This window comes from Seriola lalandi, unplaced genomic scaffold (assembly GCF_002814215.2).
Source record: "Seriola lalandi dorsalis isolate HSWRI2012SDOR001 ecotype SW California unplaced genomic scaffold, Sedor1 jcf7180002054563, whole genome shotgun sequence".
Classification (NCBI taxonomy): domain Eukaryota; kingdom Metazoa; phylum Chordata; class Actinopteri; order Carangiformes; family Carangidae; genus Seriola; species Seriola lalandi.
In genome coordinates this window covers 10,579-28,324 of record NW_019525116.1, presented here as the reverse complement: position 1 = coordinate 28,324, position 17,746 = coordinate 10,579, and the positions used below count along the sequence as shown (strand labels likewise).

General features: G+C 43.0%; 1 protein-coding gene across 1 annotated transcript in view; it reads left to right on the top strand.

Moving 5' to 3' along the window:
- LOC111662412 (xylosyltransferase 1-like) overlaps window positions 1-17,746 on the top strand; it is a 33,713-nt gene that overhangs the window by 10,089 nt on the left and 5,878 nt on the right. The window contains exons 2-10 of the mRNA XM_023416265.2: window positions 400-934; window positions 3,302-3,474; window positions 3,693-3,895; window positions 7,435-7,515; window positions 7,928-8,144; window positions 9,009-9,185; window positions 12,987-13,255; window positions 16,557-16,752; window positions 16,941-17,277. Coding sequence (XP_023272033.1) covers window positions 400-934; window positions 3,302-3,474; window positions 3,693-3,895; window positions 7,435-7,515; window positions 7,928-8,144; window positions 9,009-9,185; window positions 12,987-13,255; window positions 16,557-16,752; window positions 16,941-17,277 — 2,188 coding nt within the window. The remainder of the gene's footprint in view (window positions 1-399; window positions 935-3,301; window positions 3,475-3,692; window positions 3,896-7,434; window positions 7,516-7,927; window positions 8,145-9,008; window positions 9,186-12,986; window positions 13,256-16,556; window positions 16,753-16,940; window positions 17,278-17,746) is intronic.

Sequence of the window (17,746 nt, the reverse complement as noted above, 5' to 3'; positions counted from 1 at the left end):
GTACAGCACTTTGGTCAACCCTGGTTGTTTTAAATTTGCTTTATAAATAAACTTGATTTGATTTGATATATTAATACTGTGAAAGTATCAAAGCGCTCATCCACAGAGAAATGCACACAGCCTGTATTAAGAAACTGAGCCTTAACACGAGCCGTTAGGACTTCTGTAACTTTGTGATGTAACAACAAAGCAGTCCCAGCTGTCAGCCATGCCCCAAGCTCCGCCCACCCAGATAAAAAACAGTCAACCAAAAGAGAGGCTCTTATGCAAAATAGCGTCTTTTTAATTTTGGATATTTAACGTCATGTTTTGTGTCAGGAGGCATCAGTGTAGCCATGTTCGAGTGTTTATCTTCACAGTGGGAATGTGTTAAGATTTTTTGTTTTCTCTCCCTCACAGGATGTCTACCATTCCCACCGCCCTAAAGAGAAACTTCGTCTGGACAGCAACAATAACGAGAACTCGGTCCCCAAAGACTTTGACTCCATTGACAGCAACAGCAACCTAGGTGCACAATCCCAACGCCAACGAGTGCCAGTCGGAAATGGCAAGCACAAGCTGGACAAGGCCCAAGTTCAGAGCATGCTGGGAAAATCTGCCAACGAGGTCCTCAAGTTCCCTCCCATGCAACCCAGAGGGATCGGGCACAATCACAACCACACCCACATCCGTAAACCCCACCCCCAGGCGCCGACCGTCCCAGCGCTGGTCCAGCTGTCCAATCAGGATCCACCGTTCCACCAGTCGAAGAAGTCGGCCAGTCTTGAGCCAAGGAAGGAGCAGCCGCAGTGCGAGATCAGCGGGAAGGAAGCAATTTCTGCTCTGGCCAGAGCCAAGAGCCGGGAGTGTCGGCAGCAGATAGTGGAGGTCTACTGTAAGCACAAGGAGAGAGCGCTGATGCCTGAGAAAGTGCCTCGATACTGCCCCATAGAAGGTGAGATCAGCTGACTGAGGCGCATGAGTTTGTGTCATGAAAACAAAATATTTCCCAGCTCACTTTTAACTTTATGTAACTCAAGATAACAATATTTTTTATATCACGTTGATAATTTTGTTCTGTGATCTAGAGACAAAAAAGTGCTGCGAAAAGTCCAAGTCCAGCTTGTCAGTTTGAGCCGTTTCCTCCTTTTATTCACAAGGCGACACCTGAGACACCTGGCGTTTGGTCGTCTGTAAGTTCAGCTCACACTGAACTTAGCCTCCCTTAACTTAGCCTGAGGCTAAGAGAGCTAAAAAAAAAACTTTCCCACTGGCACAGTTCTGGCCTTTTCCAAAGTAGGCTCACACCATTTTAAGCCTACAGTTTGCTGGCCTGCTCTGAAACAGGGTTGGCTCAGAGTTTGTGGGGTTATCCCCTGAAAATCAACTAAACACAGGGCTGAAAGGAGCCAGGTCTATTCTTAGCCCAGGGCGAAGGATCTAACTCGTTATTGCCACTTCCTTCTTCTTCCCTTTTGCTTTTTACATCAAACTAGAACTAAACTACAACTAGACTAGAGACTAGACTTGTGGGGTTATTGTGCTGCAACATCAGTCCTGGGAGAATCACATCTCAAGTACCTACAACACCTACGCTACCTTCAGTTTCAGCAGAAGAACAAGTACCATCGCGTTTTCAGAATTTTGGCATCAACTTGGTACCAATCAATTCTCGTGACATCCCTACGAATAGCGGCCCAAATTCTGTGTGGAATACAGTCTAGAAAACACAACAGGAGAGATGTCTGTGTTTGAAAGAGCCTCATGCTAATTAGACTGAATTTGTACAGGGAGTGATATGGTATGTTTCCCAGATACAGTAGCCTGTGTTTATGGGAGTAATCCAGAATATGAGCATACAGAGTTATTGTAGATAGTTGGTTTAAACGTATAATAACTAACTGTAATGTATTTAGAACATAGTGATTGAGTCAGTCAACAAATGAAAGGGTGACAGTCTTACAGACAGAAAGCGAAGGAATGGGACGAGCTGGCGGTTGCTTTGAAGTGGCACATTGCAACAAGTCAGAGATTTTATTCTTTCTAAATTTACCCGTTGAAGAACATTTTTAACCCGGCACGTGCCAGAACCTTGGAGAAGCATCCCGTTGGTTTCCAATTCTATTTCTAGGGCCTTAAAGCATGAATGGATCCAGTGAGGCTGCTCACCACAAGGATGATATTCATCCAGTGTAATTACACCCTAATTAAACAAGCAGTTCGTAGTCTTATTTTGAGAATGGCTGGCTAATGATTTACTTGTAGTCGTACTCTCTTGAACCACCCAGGGCCGTTTGAGGTTTAATTTATATGATTATAGGTGGCTTTGATGGTACACTAGTCATTATATGTACAGACTGAAGCCGGGCTGGAGCAGCAGAAACGGATGATTTGGTTTGTTCTGATGTTCGAGTTTGACTGACGTGTGCTCAGTCTTTTAAAAAGAACTAGAGGGTTGTTGAAGCAAAGATTGGTGTTTCTGTACTCGTGCAGACATAAGAGCGTATCCATGACATGGTACACGACGTCTCGCCCCCTGCCTCCCTCTGTCTGCAGAGCAGTGCTTGACTGTGCCGCCTGATTACAGTTATTTCTTCTCAAACTCCAATCCCAGCATGCCTCACAGCCTGGGAAGGTCACTAATTAGGCTTCGCAGGCCTCAACCCGTGCCATCTTTAGAGTGAGCGTGATGATGGAGAAGTATCAGGCTGTCATATAGATTGTATATACGAGAGACAGATTTAGCTCAGCCAGCCACAGGCTGAATATTTCCTGGAAAGACAGAAGTGAAGATTGAGGAGTGGAGAACAGGGAGAACAGGGATGGTTTCGTTGAATTACAAACCACTCTTTAGACCAAGAATCAAAAAAGCAGCAAGTATTGTTTGTTTTTAATCTTTTAATTTTGTCTAATAAAAATTAGAAACCAAATGACCAAAATCTGAGGAGCTGAAACCAGAGAACGTTGTTGAAAAATAACTGAAACTCATTATTAAAATCATCATCATATCTAAAGTAGAGATCACTGAATCTTGGGATCGAACAACAGCCTAACCCATGTTGATGTTCTGACCCGAGTAGTCAGTACTCGTGGGTGAGACCACACCCATCTTCAAACTCTGTCTTCATTTTGATTCCAACTGCACATCTGTCCACACACAGACATATAAACAAACCCCCTCTGGTAGTTCCTGCTACAGATGACATGCACAGACTCACAAGGTGAAAACAATACGAGCCTGGCTGTCGCTGCTGGGACGCTAACTGCACTTTGGACAATGCATTATGTTCCATGAGCTGTCATCCTTATCTTCTCTGTCCAGGTAAGGTTAACGTCAACGTACAGTGGGAAGAGGACCCCTCTAACGCTGCCCGGCTCGTGCCGGTGCGGATCGCCTTCGTCCTGGTTGTCCACGGCCGAGCCTCGCGTCAGTTCCATCGTCTCTTCAAAGCCATCTACCACACCTCACACTACTACTACATCCATGTAGACCAGGTGAGAGCCCTCACAGTTATTCAGAAGTTTTTGGGGACGTGTTTTTCTGTGAAAGAGACAAAAAAAAGTGAAAGAAGATTTCCTGAAAACTAATAGTTCTCAGTGAGATTGGTAATAATGTTTTCACATTACAGGAAGTTGTTTGATTCAGTGTTTTATTTATTAATGGTGAGTTTATAACCTCCCTCCTTGTTTTCCTTCCCTCCTCCCCTTCCCAGAGATCCAACTACCTCCACAGAGAGGTCCTGTCTCTGGCCAACCAGTATCCGAACGTCAGGGTCACTCCTTGGCGGATGGCCACCATCTGGGGCGGGGCCAGCCTCTTGACCATGTACCTACGCAGCATGGAGGACCTCCTCAAAATGACCGACTGGTCTTGGGACTTCTTCATCAACCTGAGCGCTGCCGACTACCCCATCAGGTAAGAGAACGGGTCAGACAGCAGAGGAGTCACCTGTAGTGAATGATTTTACCTTTTGGTTGAAAACAGCTTGAAATGCCAATTAAAGTTAAACTAGATCTAAAATTTAGTTCAGGCAAATAGACAAATGTAAGAAATATAATAATGTAAAGACTGCTGTAGAAAGAAGTATTAGAAACCATCAGGAAAAATCTTTTTCTTGGGTTTTAAATAAAGGTCCATAGTTGGTAATAATATTTTTGGCCTGTTGTTGTGTGGTTTGTTTGAAACTAAAAAGCTGGTTTTGTTAAAAGTCCCTCCATTGTTCTCATTATATACCACTGCAGAAGACTGCAGGAGATTTACCGATCATGTCAAGTTCCTGCCAAACACACAGCACATTGATTTGGAATAGAACTGTGTCAGCTAATGGACACTAACCAGTGGCTTGGCAGCCCCGCGGGCCGAGTTTGGTTTGTTTGAGGTCTTATGGATCAGGTTGTATGGCCAATAGACCACAAGTGCATTGACTTTGAATGGACCGGGACTCTATAGCTTTGACGCAGAGCCCTTTAATGGCTGTCTTGCTGCTTGGGGATTTGAGAGGATCTTTATTGTTGAGGAAAAGCGCGTAGCTGTGATCAGGGGAGACATTGACTGATGCTTCACTCGCTGTAGCTGCAGCAGAACAGAAAGCCGTGTGTGTAGGATATGGTCAGTGTTGCGTTTGGCTCACTGCTGACTGATCTGTTGGACCTGGGGCAGAGATGTTGTGATTCTTAAAGCGGTCCAGAAGCTTGTGTCCAGCTGAGTCACGCCTGTTGCATAACGGTGAAATCACATTATCAAAGGTAACATGAGGCTGATTGTCAAGTGTTCAGTTGGATTCAGTCCACAGCAAAGATGCTAATTTAATGTGGAGTGGACATGTCATGGCTGGTACCAGATCAGCTTCATAAGGTCAACCAGTTATCAGATTTGTTGCTAATTGATTTTCCGTCACTGGTTTAGGTGACAGGGTTTAACTGGGAGCAGGTCCCCAGTTAAACCCTGTCACCTAAACCACATTATTTAGAGATAAAAACAAAATTCCCATTGATAAGTTATGGGATAACTTTATGGTTCTAACTAGGCTTTTCCTACTCACTGTAGCTGTTTACTGGGGTGAGCTTTGTTTGTGTTTCCAGTTAAGTAGGTCAGACATAGGGGTTTGCTTCCAACATGTGCGATGCTCTCGACAGCTGGTGTTGCTCAAATGAGTTGAGCTAAAATAAAGTTGATTGTTTGATTCCAGTCCTATGCTAACACTCACTTACTGAGCCGACCTCTTTCCTCTGAGTAAACCTAATCTAAAACTGTTTATCCTGACACTAAGCTGTCTCTTCAAAGAGGCTCGAACTGAAGTCTTTATCTTAATGACTTCTCTTCATCTTTCTGTTCATGAATGTACTCCTCATAAAGTCAGAAATACAAGAACACACACACGCACACACACACACACACACACACACACACACACACACACACACACACACACACTGATCTGATCTGTTCTCTACTGTCCTACCATCAAAGTGACTGTTTGAACACCCTTCCAGCCAAAATCCATAACACAGCTGCAGCATTAGCTCCACAGCATCAATAGCTGTGACGTCATTAAGGCACATGCAGTGTGAGTCAATGGAGCTCTGTGTGTGTGTGTGTGTGTGTGTGTGTGTGTGTGTGTGTGTGTGTGTGTGTGTGTGTGCGTGTGTGTGCGTGTGTGTGTGTGTGCGTGCAGCGAGAAGGTTGCATAAACTTTCTAAATGTCAGACAGATTTTTAAATTTGGGTTACATGATGTGGGTTTGTATTTTAAAACCAAATGTCCTTCATTTTTCCACCAAGAATAAAAGCTTTTAACTGAAGAGATATGTGTTCAGAACAGACAGGGTCGATTTAGCTGTTTATTTTCCTTTGATTTGAGTTTTATCATTAGAACAAACACTAGAATAAAGCCAACTTTTTATTTTATGTCTTTTGTTTATACTTACCATATGGTAGATGCAGAGTAAATCCTTGTCTCTGATTGGCTACTCTTGCTGTGAGCATACTTGTGATTTTCATGTGATCACTTGAGCTTTGCTGTTTACTCCTGGCTCTTTTGGACATTGTCAACAGGAGTTCTTTGGTTAATACAGACCCTGATCCCTGATGTCTGACAGGAAAATGGACAATATTTCAAATATTGATTTTGGTCAGCACTAAAAATTGCCAAAATTAACACTTTTATCTGAAGGCAAATGCACTGAGCTGCTATAACATCCATGTGGGTCAGTCCACACCTGTTATGAAGCCTCTAGACAGACACACATTTGGAAACTTTAATGCATTTTTGGAGGGGAAAATGTCAAATGTGAAGATTCCCACCCAACCATGATCATGTCAAAGATCATAATTAAACCCCAAAAAAAATCCAAGATGAAAAAAACCTTATATGAACAGTGGGATTTAAAATAGCTGCAAAATCCCAGCAGCTTCAGTCTGAGTTTGATGTGTGTCAGTATCTCATGAACACAAACATGCCCTCGAACACACACATGCCCTCGAACACACACATGCCCTCGAACACACACATGCATGCCTGTGGTTCGTCTTAACGACTGTAATCAGATGTAATCCAAGCGATCTGTCTGTCTGCCGTCCCGTCTACTCATTAGGAAGACACCGGGTTCGAGCCGTGTGCTCACGGCTTGTACTACATGCAGGGAGTGGCCGTCTCCTCTTCGGGCCACACACCGGCACTGAGCTGTTTTCCCTCATTTGAAAGACGAAGCTAAATAAACCGGTCCTGCTGTCCCAAACAGAGACACATGGAGTCTCTCCAACTCGCCTAAACGGAAGAATGTTTTGCATTGTTTAAAAAAATAGAATGCAGCGTTTATGCAACCTGCTTAGATGTGAGTCCATTTAAGAGAAAAATACTTAAAACACAAGAAAAAACAATTGGGAACAAACGCGCATGAGTCGTCCTCCTGTGGCCGAACAGATGACGACACCGGAGGAGTTTCGAAAGCATGACATTTTTCAGAGAGTCAAATGATCAAAAGTGAATTAAAGGAGTGGATGAATTATAAGATGATGGGATGTAGAGATTGGATGTTTAAAAGGACGCCACTCCATATTATCATCAGGTCAGGCTCAGCAATGAAACATCTGCACACATCAGTATGATACAATATAGGTTTTGCAATCAAACATGATATTTGACAAACTTACGCAAACTTAAACAAGCAGTTTCCAACATTATGATCTGATAAAGTTCCCACAGTTCATCCTCCGGGGAACATGAATATGCAAATTTAATGACAGTCCATCCAATAGTTATTCATTTCTTTTGAAAACCATAAATGTCAACCTCATGGTGGCGCTGGAGAAGTCCACGCTTCACCAAAGTCATTGTCACCTGTCAGTCTAACCAGAGTTTACAGCGTGAAGCTGGAGGTGTGTTTCTGTGATAAAGTGTCTGTGCTGTGTGGTTACTGCCTGAGCTGATGATTGACAGCTGCTGTCTCTCCTCAGGACCAATGAACAGCTGGTGGCTTTCCTGTCAAAGTACCGGAGCATGAACTTCATCAAATCTCACGGCAGAGACAACGCACGGTAAGAGAGTCATCAGCTCCCTTGGTCTCTCTATCACGGTTTCTCTCTCTCTGTTTGTATTTCGTTTTCTCTGATGATGGAATCAGTGTTTTTGTTACAAACTAAAAAAGTTTTGGATCTACTGCTCTAACTGTCAGATGGAAGTTGTCTCATGATTTTCTTTCATAGATTCAGTGTAATCTGAAAAATGGTGTGGTACTTGGCTGAAATCAAAACATATTGACTAGTCCTTGTACCAAAATATGGACAAAAAATGATATATTATATTATTATATTAGCTTATATTTTGCTGGTTTGCATGATTTGAGGATTGATTTGAAATGTGGAATGAAAAATATGCAGTTTATGTTTCTACAGTATGGAAGCTTTGATTCCTGTCTTCACCACAACACTGAAAGGTCTGTCTTCTCAGTTTTATCCGGAAACAGGGTCTGGACCGTCTCTTCTACGAGTGCGACACCCACATGTGGCGTCTCGGGGACCGCAAGATCCCAGAGGGCATTGCGGTGGACGGAGGCTCTGATTGGTTCCTGCTCAACCGGCCCTTTGTGGATTATGTGGTGAACTCCAGAGACGAGCTGGTCAGCAGCATGAAGCGCTTCTACGCCTACACACTGCTGCCTGCTGAGGTAACACACACACACACACACACACACACACACACACACACACACACACACACACTGCACTCAAGTAACCCCTTCAGACTCTATATACAAGTAGAGTGTTTAACGGGATTCAAAGTCTGAAGCTCTGCGGGTTTCGCCTAGAGGACAACATGAATATCAACAGCATATTTCTTTGCTGTGTTATTCTTCTTTGGACTTACTTCAAAAATCCATAAAACAAAACAATAAAATATCTGGACTTTTTCTTTCTTTAAAGGTCCCATATCTTACACTTTTCCGGTTGTAGTGTAAATGGGGTCTTAGATAATCAACGAACAAGTTTGAGTCATTTGTATCAAGCAAAAATAGATATGAACTAAATGAATTTTGGCTGTTGGATGGTTGAGAAGAAATGTTAAGTTGACGCTCAGCGCCAGCAGGGGCCTCAGCATCATTAGGGAACCCACCCACCCCGTCCTCCGCACCCTGCTACCATCCGGCAGGAGGAAGCAGAGCATCAAAACCTCCTCTACCAGACTCTGCAACAGCTTCGTCTCTTAAACTGTGAGACCAGCACTCACAACCCCCTCCCAATTGGTCCATGAGCAAACAATATTTCACTAATACATTTTTATGATATACATATGTAGAAGTGACGACTAAAAAAGCTCGAACCTTAAACTTAAGATCTGAGAAATTGTGATTATCGCTTCTTTTTTTAATTCATAGGTTCAAATGTTGTATTTAACCAAAACATCATTGATATTGTTCTGGCCAAGGCGCAAATGATTTCTGTTTTTGTGTTCAGATTAGATACTTAATTGAGACTGGACGACAAATGTGAAGAGAACCTGTCTGTCTCTCTACACTTGCCTCCCCCTCCAGTCTTTTTTCCACACCGTGCTGGAGAACAGCGCCCACTGTGAGACCATGGTGGACAACAACCTGAGGCTCACCAACTGGAACCGCAAACTGGGATGCAAATGCCAGTACAAGCACATTGTGGACTGGTGTGGCTGCTCACCCAACGACTTCAAACCTTCGGATCTGCCGCGCTTCCAGGTGAGCCCTAACATAATGACACAGCCATTTCCTGTTCCTTTACTCTGAGCTCTGGATGATCTCAGACAATGTTTTTGGCCAATATTTAACAAACAAAAAAAAAAAGACTTGAGCTGTTGCTTCAAGTTACTATATGTGAAATTCTGCCACTGTGCTACTGACCAAGATTAAGGGCTGTGTTTCCATGTTGGCTCCGTGCAAATTGCAGCTCTGTTCCAGCATAGTGGCATTTTTTAGTTTTTTCTTCGACAGTAACGCAGCTTCGTGCAGCCAAAGAACTTTTTAACCTCTCAGTTGTCACAAAGCTTTCCATGGCTGATCTCTTTTTTAGCATCAAGTGAGATGAAGTTACAGCCCTGTCCAGGCTGCTTGAGCACGGCTATAACGATAACGGTCATCATGTTAGTAATCCTGGACACTCAGTCCGTCTCTCGCGTCCACCTTTCCTTCTCAGGGCCGCGGTGGCGCTGGACCAGAATAGCTGTGTATTCACAAATTAGCAGTGCCGCTTTTACTTACAACAGGCGGTGCTTGGCTCCGTGTAACGACAGACCTGGAGACAGCGTCTGTGGTCGAGCTGCTGATGGTTTCTATAAGGAGAGCTGATCCTGGAAACAGCTGTACACTGCAGGCAGTTAGTATTTTTAGAGCTTTGTAGCTAGCTGCCGCTGAGGTTCCTAAGGTTGTCATTATCATAATGTCGGGTTTCGCCAGCGAGCGAGGCAGCTCAGAGTCCTGACTGTATAGGGTCAGGAACACACACATGTGCACTATGTACAGGACAATAGACACACTCACACACAACTGTAGTTATTTCTGTTATTTGACCCATTTGAAAAACCTCCTGCCTGTCCTCATTTAAAAAATTATTTTTTTTAAAGTTGATCATCTTTCTGTTTTCTTACATGGCCCACTCAAAAATGTTGGCAGCCCACGTCTGACGCCATAAGAGTACAGAGGTCAAGTAGTGCAATATCAAAGCACAGCAGGAGAAACACGTAGGAAGCTTATTCTTTGTTTTTCTTTTTTCTTTTTTTGATTCACCATCTGTCTTCTGACTTTTTCATTTTAATTCTTCCTGTTGCAAACCAGCTATCCTTTTTGATAAATTTTTTGTCATGGATTTAATATTTGAGCGCACAGTCAGACTTAGCTAGCAGGCAAGTATACGATGTGGTCCGAGGGCAACAACCTAAAAGTTCCTACCGTTGACTTATCACAGTGATCGGCCGTAATATGAGAAAAAAACAATGACAGGAGTTTATTCTTTTTTTACTGTTTAAACATTTACAACGTTTATTGCTATTCACACTAACCACTGCACCATTGTGCCGACATTTTATTGACCAAAGGTTTGATTGAGCAAATAATCAACATATAATTCAATAATGAGAATTAAAAAAAGCTGCTTTTCTCGTATCACTGTGGTATTTGCGTTTTGGATAGTTGATCAAATTTTTGTGTAAATCTGTTAATCAAAAATAATTATATATGTTCATATATATATAAATATATATATGTATATATTTATAATGATGTCTGTATATAATGAAAATAATTATTAGTTATTACTGTAACTAAAAATGTCACTTAAAAATAAGCTAAAACAACCAAAAAGAGAAAAGTGGGTAAAATGCAAAGCATCATGGTGCCCAAGGTTAAAGCGTGTCTTGACTAAACACAGGTCCAACAAAAGAGCAGCTCATGTTATAGAACATATAGTAAAAAGATCATATAATTTCCCTCTGATCTCACGATGAAGGAAAGAAAAATCCTTCTTGACCCTGTAACTAGTGGTTTCCACTGTTGCCTTTAGCTGTGTAAGGTCACAGATTGTTCAGTAACAGATCCAGAATAATCTCTCAGATGAAACCGTCCTGCTGAATAACGAGCTCCGCTGTGGTTCTCAAGGTTCTCATTATGCTGGGGTTTCCTGGCTCGTTGGTGCTGCCGGAGCCCACCAAGAGTCGGCCTGGTGAAGTCACACCCTCCTGATGCCATCATGAACCACGCCCTTCCTTCCTCCAGGCTGGGCCTCATGACAAGTGTGTGTGTGTGTGTGTGTGTGTGTGTGTGTGTGTGTGTGTGTGTGTGTGTGTGTGTGTGTGTGTGTGTGTGTGTGTGTGTGTGTGTGTGTGTGTGTGTGTGTGTGAGAGAGCAGACCAATGCTTAGCTTGCTTATTCCGTAGGATGTAGGCTAGAGGGTTCTCAGGTATTTGTTCTGATGGGAAGAATCTTTGAATATCTATAAATGTACATTTTATTACATTATAAATCTTTTTTTTAATGTAGCTATAGAAACAGTAGTTTAGTGCGGCCTTCATGAGGCATGACAACATAACCACATCATTAACATTCAAGAGTATTAACTCTCTAGTGTTCACTCCAGAGCAAAAATCTGCAACAGTTTATTAAAGATTCATTGTTTTCGTCTTTTTTTTTTTTTTTTTTTTTTTATTAAAAATTCTTTGGTTAGTTGCAGCTCTAGTCAGTCAAAGTGTGTCCAAACTTTTGACTGGTTCTGTAAAAGCATAACATGAACAACCTTTTTTATTCCTAACAGCATTGTTACAAAGATACATACTGAGCGAGAGATTTCACAGTGAAAATCTGTGGGTTAGAGTTCTCTAGTTTCTAAATGACCTCAAACATATCTCTGAGCTTCCTGTACTGACACTTATTTTGTCCAATGACCAACACGTGCCAAAACCAATAAACCGGTGTCTGATATATCAGCACATATATATAATCAGCTGGGATCATGTATCAGTCAGAATCTAGAAAGTAGCATAGACACCAAAACAAACTTGAGGGTCACAATTGAATCTGCGATGCAGTCCTCAGGTGTTCGTGCTTAGCCTTCAAAATAAAAGATTTTCTTCTGACAAAATCATCATTAGGCTTTTTAATATTCAAATTACTGGTGGCGCAGACCCATTCACATCCATTCAACCTAAATATTTATTTAATGTGTTAGAATATTTCGATAGGATCTTCCTGCTCACTGCTTGTCTAGTATATTGGATTTGTGTTTCGCAGATTGTCAGTTCCAGAGTTTTTTTTTCTTTCTTCACAGAGCTATTTCAGGAAAGAGGAGAACCCTTCACTTCTCCTTTGATATCCTGGCATGGTGTCAAACAATGTTGGCCATAGACTGTGTGTGTGTGTGTGTGTGTGTGTGTGTGTGTGTGTGTGTGTGTGTGTGTGTGTGTGTGTGTGTGTGTTGCCAGGGAGTAGTCTGTGGTTGTCATAGTATCATAGGGTTTGGATGGAGCATGAGCTGATGAAAATAAAATCATAGTTTTTACTGTGTGTATCAGTAGTTTGTGTGCATGTTTGAGTGTGTGATTTTGAGTGATCTCTCACTACAGAGACAGTTGCAAAAGTATTTTTGGCTCAAACACTGACCACAGTTCACACGTGCAGACAGAATCAGCTCTGTGGTTCCTCAGAAACGAGACCGGATGTGAAATGAAGTGGTCGCTGCTGCTGTTGTTTTCCACCACCACGACAGTTGGTGACAAGGTGCCATGGAGCAAGTCATTTAACAGCCAGCTGCACCAGAGCCGTAGAAAACAGAAGCAGACCGCACTAACTGGCTCCGAGTCTGTGTTAGTCAGATTTCTGCTTGAACGTCACGTCTCTACCACCACTAACCCACTGAGCTCTGACGCTGCTTTACTTGACATTTTCTTTGGTGCAGGTCACATGATAGTGAATAAAGTCTCTGTCTCTTTACTGATTTTTTTTTTTTTCTATGTTCCGTCCCTGCTTATGTCCTCCTGTCTTTCCTGACCACAGCAAGCGTCCAGACCCACCTTCTTTGCCAGGAAGTTTGAGGCCAGTGTCAGTCAGGAGATCATCAGCCAGTTGGACTCCTACCTGTTCGGAGCGTATGCCTCGGGCACCCCCAACCTCCAAGCCTACTGGGAAAACATCTATGAGCAAGAGACGGACGGACCTGCCAGCCTATCAGACTCCGCGCTCACCCACTACCACGCCTTCACTCGTATGGGATTATCCCGCGCTGCCAGCTCACTGCAGGGCCATCCCAACGATAACAGCTGCAGGTACAAGCATGGGGCGCCAGGCATGGCATTGATGTATTAAGAGAGCTGGATGTAGTGTCATAGTCAGTCTTCCTGTCAGTTTGTCCCTGTCCAACAAGTACTAAAAAAAAAAAACCCATTAAGCATTCTCCCCATACACCAGCGCTATAAAAGACTCTGTAAAACCACTGACAGGACACCTTGAACAGCAGACAAGGTCAATTATGACTCTGTGGTGTATGAACCTTTACAACATGAAGGTTGAGTATTTGAAAAATGTCTTCAGAACCCAGAAAAACCCTCATTATGTGTGTTTTGTCACATTCATATTAATGTGGATGCCAATGGGGGAAAACAAATTAGTCATAGCATCTCTAGCTCTCTCAGCACATATCTGGTATTAGGCTGGGCAAATGGTTTGTGAAGCCAAACTATTGAAACTATTGAGTGCAGGGGATTCTTAATGGCGGGCCAAGGGTTTCTAAATGGGCTCTAGTCCATGATGTTGGTCCAGGGGTGCTTAGAGGAGTTGAAGGGTTAGTGTTGGTGGCTGAAGTGTTCCAGGACTTTTTGTATTGGGTCCACAGTTCAGTTTGTAAATCTCACTGTAACCCAATTACAGTTACTATGCTCTGTATTTCTTTTAAATTTAAATTTATATTGCGCTTTTCTAGTCTTAACGACCACTCAAAGCTATTTGCACTAAAAGTCACATTCACCTTTCACACACACATTCATACACCACTTTTCACTACAAATATAGAGCTTTTTCTACCTACCATGTACACACACACACACACACCAATTTGGGGTACAGTATTGTGCCCAAGGACACTTGTGTGGACACATGTGGACTGGAGGAGCCAGGGATCAAACCACCGCTCTAACCTCCTGAGTCACAGCCGCCCTAACATCTAACCCACTTGGTTCAGTTCAAACCAAATAAACAAATCAAAAAAAAGGAAAGCTCCTCAGTTATCGATTTAGGCAATGTATATATTTGAGAAAGAATATTTGGTAACCATGGTAACATGAAATCAAAGTGAAAAGGAGTTAGAACTGTCTGTGACTGTGTTTCGCTTGTGCTCATCTGTGTATTTAGATATTCCTCCTTTTTAAAAAAAAAAAAAAAAAAGTGTGAAATGTAGTGGCGACACCACCACACCTCTCTCCACAATGTTTATGATACAAGAAACATTTTTCCCCTGTTTGGTCATTATTTAAGATATGAAGTCCGACTGTTGTCCCGATTATTAACCGGAGACATCAGAGTAGTTTACTGAGGTAAACTAGGTGTTTGTTCAAGTGCAGCATCAGTTACCAGAAATTTGATTTCCCATGTAGATCCATGAAGTGTAAAGAATAGATCTCGCAGACGTGAGAGCAGAAATCTGTGCTAGAATCACTCCAGGCCAATTTCTACCTCATCTACAAGTATCAGTCCTCACCTGCTGTGAGTGTATTAGGGTGCTTTGTATAAGTCATACAGTCGCTGGGTCAGTAAATTCAGCCCTTGTGCTTTCTGCTGAGAGAGGAACTGCACAGTCACTGTCTGAGTGAAAGGAGGAGGACTGGCAGATGAAATGTGTCTTTCCAATAAACTCACCACCACTGATGTTTGTGTGTGTTTGCCAGTCCAAATTAAATATGAAGATAACGCTGGCTTGTCCAGAGGTACAATCAGGCTTCAGTTTCTGCACAGGCGGGATTTTTCCAGCTGTGTGTGTGTGTGTGTGTGTGTGTGTGTGTGTGTGTGTGGGGTGGAGACCCACAGTAGGTACAAGGAGGTACTTGTTGGAGTTCGGGTGGGGATTGGTGGCTAGAGTGGGTGGGGGCAGCATTATGGGAAGTGTGTGTGTGTGTGAGACATAGAGGGGGGAGGATAGGGGGAGTTAAAACAGGACTAGTCTGTTCCTTTCAGCCTGTGATTTTAGTCAGGCAACATCTTAAACCACGTCCACACTGATGTGGAATAAATTTGAAAACACATCTACCTGTCAAGACATGGTTCCGCATTCGAACTTTGAGATAGTTCACAGTTTACAGATGTAAGTCGACACTTCAACTGAAAACAACAAAACCGTTAAATCTCTCCCCAAATTGTGCATCACTGCCAACAACTAGTTCATGTTTGTATGGAGTTAACACTTCAATAAACGGCTCCTAAACTGCTCCCGCCCTTCTCTGACTCTATCAGTACAGCTGATCACACAGTGCAGGTGTTATTACTCACATGTTGTGTGTTTTTAAAAAGTGATTTGCTCAAAGGTTAGCTTGTTGATACCCAGGGCTTAGTGTAATTACTGGGCTGCTGCATTCCTGCCTTCTCTTAAACCTCTGTACACTGATTAGCAGTCTGACAACGGAAACACAACAGGATTTAGTCTACAGCCAAGCTAACGGCTCTGTAAGGGTGTGCTTAGGCAAAGCAGAGTTTTGAGTTAAATACTAATGTCGGCGTGCTAACATGCTGATGTTTAGCAGGTGTAATGTTTACCATGGCCACTATCTTGGTTTAGCGTTTTAGTGTGCAAAAATTAGCTATTTGATATTAAAACTTATTTGTTCATTAAACAAATGGACAATTAAAGGTCCCATATTTTCCATCTGTTCAAGAAGCCAATCAGAGGAGAAGCTCTGATTGGCTTATTGACGAAATTGACTGTTTTCTGAGTGATTCAATAAAAATATAGCAGATTTCAGGTACACCAAGAGAAACCAAATTCTGCCAGGTTGGATGGTGGTTTGAGGTGGGCATGGCTTTGGGAATGGCTGAGGGCGATGACTGCTTTGTTGTGACATCACAAAGTTACAGAAGTCCTGACAGCTTGTTTTAAGGCTTAGTTTCTGAATACAGACTGTGCATTTCTCTGTGGACTGAGCGCTTTGATACTGAACAGTATTGATGTAGAACCTAGATCTGCTTTATAATCAAAAAAGACATGGACCTTTATCTACGTTTATACTGTATGGACCTTTAAAATTTAGTCTTGATGATTAATCAATAGATTAAATGTCAAGTTATTACAGTTCGCCCTGAGAGGGACAAAAATGTGTGTTCGAAATGTCACATAAATCTGTCCAATAGTTGTTCAGATCTTTCACTCAGGACCAGAGAGGTGTGACAGACCGACTTCTATAGAGCCGTCCCACTGTCTCTGTGTCATCACCTGATTAGAAATGACACAAAACAAGTGATTACAGAAACGGTTTATCAGCTTCGTGTGGATGGAAAAACAACAGAGAGAAAAGATGCATCTTAAAAATGTACCCACTGTATTGCAGACATGGTCTAAGTGCAGTATGTGTGTGTGTGTCTCAGGTACATGGCCATGACCCACCCAGTGTCAGTCCACCTGTACTTCCTGTCAGACCAGTTCCAGGGCTACCTTGTGCGTCATGTGGCCACTAACCGAGCCTCCACCCAGCTGGAGAGCCTGGAGACCTGGGTGACTCCCAAAGACCACTTCACCCTGGCCAGCCCCCCCCATCCCACCAACAGACTGCAGCATGTCCAGGTCAGACACACACACACACACACATCATATTCAGTATATTTAAATGTCATATTCAGCAATGTACTAAGCCGCTTGTCAAACATTAAAGTTTGTTTTCAAATCATCATCATCAGTTGAAAACTATGTAGTTGTTGAAGCCTGCGGGTTAGTCAGGTTTGAACTACTCTGACCCTCTTCCTGTTCTTCAGGTGGGCTCAGACTGGGATCCTAAGGAGCGTCTCTTCAGGAACTGGGGGGGTCTGCTGGGGCCCGAGGACGAGCCGGTGGCGGTGCAGCGCTGGAGCCGAGGCCAGAGCAACCTGACGGCCACCGTGGTATGGATCGACCCCACCAACGTCATCGCTGCCACGTACGACATCCTGGTGGACGCTTCCGCTGAAGTCACCCACTACCGGCCTCCGCTCACTCCGCCGCTGAGGCCTGGCGTGTGGATGCTGAGGGTGCTGCACCACTGGAGCCCGCTGGGCCAGACCAGCTTCATCGTGGCTCCACTGGAGTTTCATCGGCAGCAGCCCATACAGCAAGGTGAGCGACCCCAACGCTGCCAATGTGTTCACATCCATATAAAGAAAATCCAGATCACTGAGAGAAAGCAGGTTCAGACAGGACACAGACCTGGAGATTCACCAGTTCACCTCAGAATTAGGGTTTCCATCAGAGTATATGTGTTTACAGTATGTGTGTGTGTGTGTGTGTGTGTGTGTGTGTGTGTGAGAGAGAGAGCAGACCAATGCTTAGCTTGCTTATTCCGTAGGATGTAGGCTAGAGGGTTCTCAGGTATTTGTTCTGATGGGAAGAATCTTTGAATATCTATAAATGTACATTTTATTACATTATAAATCTTTTTTTTAATGTAGCTATAGAAACAGTAGTTTAGTGCGGCCTTCATGAGGCATGACAACATAACCACATCATTAACATTCAAGAGTATTAACTCTCTAGTGTTCACTCCAGAGCAAAAATCTGCAACAGTTTATTAAAGATTCATTGTTTT